We start from the raw sequence: 6,408 nt of genomic DNA on the forward strand, positions 1-6,408 counted from the left end.
GGCAAGACGATCTTTTTTGTTGTTGTTTTTGTTTGTTTTTTTAATTATTTTTTTTCTACCTTAGTTTCCAGACGGGAATGATCTTCTTCCCCCGGTCCTAGCGCTTCCCGCCCGCCCGCGCACACGCGCGCACACGCACACACACGCACACAGACGCGCACACACACGCACACCCCGCTCCGATGCGGACGCGCCACTGCGCTCAGCAGAGCGCCTTGCCCGCCCGCCCGCCTGCGGCGCTACGGCCGCCCAGCGCCCCGCCGCCCTCCTTGCCGTGCCCGTGACCATCGGCTGGTCCCCCCCTCTCCTCCCCTCCCCTCCCCTCCCCTCCCCTCCCCTCCCCTCCCCTCCCCTCCCCTCCCCTCCCCGCGGCGGCGGCGGCGGCGGCGGCGCCCTCCCGAGCGGAGGGGGAGTGTCCTGGGCATAGCCCAGCCCAGCGCGGCGGCGGCGGCGGCGGCGGCGGGGGAATGGGCAGCCGCGGGGAGGAGAGGCGGCGGGCGGGCGGCGGAGCGGGCGGGCTGCCGGGGCGCAGCCGGCGGCGGCAGCAGCGGCGGTCGGGCATGGGGCCCCCGGGCAGTCGCGGCAGCAGCACCGCCCGCGGCAGCCTGCAGGTGAGGGCCGGGGCGGCGGGAGGGGAGGCGTCGCGTCCTGCCCCCCCCCCCCCCCCCCCCGGGCCCGACTTCGCACGCAGCAGCAATATCGGCAGAAAAAACAAACCAAAACCAAACCATATATATACATATACGTATATATATGTTTGTTGGTTGGTTGTTTTTTGGTTTTTTCCCTCGGCTCCGATTTCCAGAGATCAGAGCAGCCCTGAAAAGTTTTTTTGTTGCTGCTGCCGACGCGGGTTGTAGCGGAGAGCCGCGAAAAAGGGAAACGGGTGGTTAAAAAGGGGAGAAGAAGGAAAAATCCCCCGTGGAGACGATGCGCGAAGTTACTTTCGGGGAGCCCGTTTCCGCACGCCGCGGTCCGGGGACGCGCTTGCCGACGCCGGCAACTTCCTTCGCGCAGCCTCTCCGCGGCTCCTCTCTTCGACTCGTATTTTAAGCCGGCAGCCAGAGGGGGACCCCGGCGGGGCGGCGTGGGGGCGGCCGGGGGTCCGCGGTGGCGGGGCTGGGGCCGCGGGGGGCGGGGACCCGCGCGGGCTGCGGCGCCCGGAGCGCGGCGGCGGTGCGGGGCTCCGCCGGGACCCGCGCAGGCTGCGCGGTGCGGGCCGCGTCCCCGCTGCACCGCAGGGCCCGTGGGCGTGCGGGAGGAAGAGGCTTTGGGATGGGGGAGAGACGGGGCGGGGGAGGGGGGACGTGTTTCACACGGCTGCTGTGGAAAGGGAAGGGGGCAAGCAAATGCTTCGGGGTGTGCAGGGGGATGCCCCGGCTTGGGGTGTGCTTGCGGGTAGGAGGGTGGGTGCCGCTGGTGGAAAGGAGGGTGAGCTTGAGGCAGGGGGGAGGAGAAGAGGGAAGATGGCACGTCGGGGCACAAGTGCTGCTGGTGTTGGAGGGAGGCAGGGTGCCTCCGGGCCATCCCTGTCAGTGCTTATTTGCTGTGGGGAATGCAGCTGGTGTTGCCTGGAGGGTACAGATGGCGATGCCCTGGAATTCACTGCTGTACTGGGGGGAGAAGATAGGGGGAGAGGGAGGGTGGCTTCATGTTGCAGATGCCGCACTCCCTGCTCGAAGTGGCAGTGGGCAGGGGGGGGCTGCCTCCTGCCTCCCCTCCTTCTCTAACACCACTGCCTCCCCACACCCCTGTGTCTGTCTCTCCCCAGCACTTGCTCCTCTTCCTGCTCTTCGTTGGACCTTTCAACTGCTTTGCCAGTTACAGCCGTGCCACCGAGCTCTTCTACAGCCTCAACGAGGGGCTGCCCGCCGGAGTGCTCATCGGCAGCCTGGCCCGTGACCTGCGGCTGCCGACGGCTGGTGGGCAGCGCCCTGCGGCCCCCCAGCCCCCGCTCTCCTTCACCCTGGCCTCCCGTGGCATGGGAGGACAGTATGTGCAGCTGGACAACCGCTCCGGAGAGCTGCTCACCTCAGCCGTGGAGATCGACCGGGAAGCTCTGTGCGTGGAGAGCAGTGGGGCCACTGTCTTTGGGGAAGCAGCTGTTGTCTCCTCCTCCTTCCCCTCATCCGAGTCATGCCTGCTGCTGCTGGATGTGCTGGTGCTGCCACAGGAGTACTTCCGCCTGGTGAAGGTAAAAATTGCTATCCGGGATGTCAACGACAATGCACCCCGCTTCCCTGTGCCCCACATCCGCCTCTCGGTGCCCGAGAATGCACCTGTGAACACCCGCCTGGCTATCGAGCACCCCGCCCTTGACCCCGATGTGGGTACCAACGGTGTCCAGACCTACCGCCTGCGAGATAACTACGGTGTCTTCACCCTTGATGTGGAGGAAAATGAGAGCGGGGAGAGGACTCCCTACTTGATTGTCATGGGGCCTCTGGACAGGGAGACACGGGAGGAGTATGTCACAGTCATCATTGCTGAGGATGGGGGGACTCCTCCGCTTGTGGGCAGTGCCACCCTCACTATTGGTATCAGTGACATAAATGACAACTGCCCCCAGTTCAGCGACTCGCAGCTCAACGTCACTCTTTATGGGAACTCCAGTCTAGGGACACATGTGGCCACTGTCCACGCAGTAGATAGGGACCTTGGATCCAATGCCCAGATCACCTACTCCTACAGCCAGAAGGTCTCCCAGCCATCCAGAGACTTGTTCCATCTGGATGAAAGCACAGGAACCATCACGCTCTCCAGTAAAGTTGATGGGGACACTCCAAGGCTCCACAGGCTGATCATACTGGGCAACGGTCCTGGTTGTATCCCTGCCGTGATCACAGTGCTAGTGACCATCATCAAAGTCATGACGAGGCCGCCTGAAGTTGTCCCTCGTTTCATAGCTAATGAAGCAGAAGGTGTGGTGTACTTAAAGGAACTGGAGCCTGTCAACACACCAATAGCATTTTTTACCATCAAAGACCCTGATGAAAAATATAAAGTCAATTGCTATTTGGATGGTGATGGGCCTTTCAGACTTTCACCATACAAGCCATACAATAATGAATACCTGTTAGAGACCACAAAGCCTTTGGACTATGAGACACAGCAGCTGTATGAAATCTCTGTAGTTGCGTGGAACTCAGAAGGATTTCACGTCAACAAAATAATCAAAGTACAGGTTCTGGATGACAACGACAACTCGCCAGTTTTCTCTCAACAGCTGATAGAATTATCCATTGAGGAGAACAATGTTCCCAATGCTTTCTTGACCAAACTGCATGCTACAGATGCTGACAGCGGAGAAAGAGGGCAAGTGTCCTATTTTTTAGGGCCTGATGCCCCTTCCTATTTTTCTTTAGATAAAACCACAGGAGTTCTTACAGTTTCCACCCAACTGGACAGAGAAGAAAAAGAGAAATACAGATATACTGTCAAAGCAGTAGATTCTGGGTTCCCTCCAAGAGAATCAATAGCAACTGTCACCATCACTGTATTGGATAAAAATGATAATAGTCCAAGATTTATCAATAAGGATTTTAGCTTTTTCGTGCCAGAAAACTTTCCAGGTTTTGGTGAAATTGGAGTTATAAGTGTCACAGATGCTGATGCAGGGCAAAACGGATGGGTTGCCCTTTCAGTTCTGAATGGAAGTGATATTTTTGTCATAGATACTGGCAAAGGAGTTTTGAGAGCTAAAGTCTCACTGGACAGGGAGCAGCAAAGCTCCTATGTTCTGTGGATCGAAGCAGTTGATGGTGGTGATCCTGCCCTCTCGTCTACTGCAAAAATAACTATCCTTCTTCTGGACATAAATGACAACCCCCCTTTGGTCTTGTTTCCTCAATCTAACATGTCTTATTTGTTGGTCCTTCCTTCTACCCTTCCTGGCTCTCCCATCACTGAGGTCTATGCTGTCGATAAGGACACTGGCATGAATGCAGTCATAGCTTACAGCATCATAGGAAGAAGAGGCCCTCGACCGGAGTCATTTAGGATTGACCCTAAAACTGGTAATATCACCTTGGAAGAGTCACTGATGCAAAATGACTATGGCCTCTACCGGCTGCTTGTAAAAGTTAGTGATCATGGCTATCCAGAACCTCTCCATTCCACCGTCATGGTGAACCTTTTCGTCAATGACACTGTTAGCAATGAGAGCTACATTGAAAGTTTGTTAAGAAAGGAGCCTGATATCAGTATAGAAGAAAAGCAGCCGCAAATATCCATAGAGCCTACACATAAAAAAATGGAGTCAGCATCCTGCATGCCTACCTTGGTAGCTCTGTCAATAATAAGCTTGGGTTCAATCGCTTTAGTAACAGGGATGGGCATTTACATCTGTCTAAGAAAAGGAAAAAAGCAGCACAGAGCAGATGAAAACTTGGAAGTACAAATCCCATTAAATGGAAGAATTAACCTGCACATGTTGGAGAAGAAACCGATGGAGATTTCTAACATTTGACGTTTCTTTGTGGATAAATCCAACATCTGAAAAACCTTGGACAGCTCTGAAACACGTAGCTGTGGGTTGTATAGACAGAGGTTGCAATGAAGGACCACTAATTTATAACTTAATAATATTATAATTGTAAATAGCTGTTTACAGTTTTTTACATTGAAATTCAGTGTACAGCTTTTTTATGAAACCTTAGTACTAACAGCTGGCACCCTGTCTATAAAAACATGGACATCATTTGCAGCTTTCATAAATCAGTAAGATCAGTGATCATAAAAAAGAGGAAGGTAAGACGATTCTTTAAACTCAAGTTTTAAAAGTCTTTTTAACCACAAGAGGGCATCGGATGCTCCGGAGCAGGGAACTGTTCGAGGTACTGTCCATGAGATAAACACAGAGTATATTTTAAATATATTGGTTTTAATATAAAATACACATTGGCATACAGACATTTAACCACAAAAAAAAAAAGAAATGTCTGTCCCGATGTATGTATAATTAAAAGAATAAAGACATTACAATGCACTAGTAATAATAATAAAAAAAGAAAAACCAGAATGTTTATTACCTCACAAGTAAAGCTTATACAGTAGGATAGAAAAGGCATTAACAAGAAGTGCAATTCCTGTTGAGCAAGAATGCAAGATATTGTAATGAGAATCTGAACTGCTGTGACATATCATCTTTCATTTACTCCAGATTTCACCCACATTATCATTTGCTCTAGCAATCTGCTGGTTATTTTTATGGAAAATTGTATTTAATATTTCCTACAGCAAATAATGGCAGAACTCCATGCTCATCCTCATAAACATGCCAGATGCAAGGAAGCAAGGGAATGGCTAAATCTTTAGTTGTCACGGAAGTGGTGATATTTTTTGTACTTTGAGCAATCTGTCAGTAGTACTCCATCCCTTTGGTTGTGTAATAGATTTTTCATGTGATACTTCTGAATCTGATCTGCCAGATGAAAACAAAAATCGCTTCATATTCTAAGGAATTATAGGACTTAGTTTATTCTGACCGTTGCTCCTTTCTGGATTGGTACTTTATGTGAAAGATCTTGTTTCTGACTTTTGGCGACCATTCCTGGCTCCTTTTCATTGGCTTTGATTTTGGATTGGATCCAAAATCTAACTTGTAAGACTGGTGGCATATTTTCTTGATAATTTATTCTTTGCTGTATCCTCTGCAACAAAGCAGCAGGTTTATCAGTGATGTATCACTTTCACTTCATTTTAAGAGCTGAGAACTATCTTTTGTATGATGATTACATCAAATTTCTCTGTGTGAACAAGATAAATTAGTGTTATGCTTAAAACTGATTATTTTGATTTCTGGCATCATATGTCTGTAATGTACCAAAAGTGTTTATATGTCTGCAAATTAAAGCTATATATTTTCATAATAACTTATTCTCTCTCTCTCTCCTAGAATTTTAATTATAAAACTAAATACTATTTTAGTTACAAGAAATGCATATTTCACAAATGCTTGGGTGCTGGCTGTCTTGTCTGACATATCATAATACTTCCCAAAATTAATACACTTCAAAATCATAAATGAGAGTTTATGCTGTACTTCTTGAAATTACTGGCAAAGACAATTGTATTTCAGCTGATGTAAGTGGGGCAGCAGCTGATAACCTGTTTTAAAAGTAGGGAATGCAATTTGAGGCAGTTTTTGATTTTTCCCTCTGTGACCGGCACATTGCTTCACTTGAGTCTGTTGAAATGTTGGAGCTTCTTATAGACACTCGTTCTGCTTAGCCTAAGTAAGAGTATTAATATAATGCCCAGCTTTTGCCATTCTACCTATAAGAAATAGCTATTTTTTCAGGTTAGAATAGTTTCTGTTTATACATGGTTTCATAGCTGTGTTTCATGAAAAATCAATTCAGCCTGTCAAAGGTTTGTGGTTAATCACCTTTTTTATTCATTTTCATA

At 49.7% G+C, this 6,408-nt stretch overlaps 1 protein-coding gene across 1 annotated transcript; it reads left to right on the top strand.

Moving 5' to 3' along the window:
• Positions 1 to 503: 503 nt before the first annotated feature.
• Positions 504 to 5,873, top strand: PCDH20 (protocadherin 20). The gene is made up of 2 exons (XM_087757613.1): positions 504 to 611; positions 1,772 to 5,873. The coding sequence occupies exons 1-2, from the start codon at positions 561 to 563 to the stop codon at positions 4,466 to 4,468; spliced, it is 2,748 nt and encodes a 915-aa protein (XP_087613739.1). The 5' UTR covers positions 504 to 560; the 3' UTR covers positions 4,469 to 5,873.
• The last annotated feature ends 535 nt before the right edge of the window (positions 5,874 to 6,408 follow it).

Source organism: Nipponia nippon, unplaced genomic scaffold, assembly GCF_047370975.1.
Source record: "Nipponia nippon isolate SJK-2023a ecotype South Korea unplaced genomic scaffold, ASM4737097v1 scaffold_2, whole genome shotgun sequence".
Lineage (NCBI taxonomy): Eukaryota > Metazoa > Chordata > Aves > Pelecaniformes > Threskiornithidae > Nipponia > Nipponia nippon.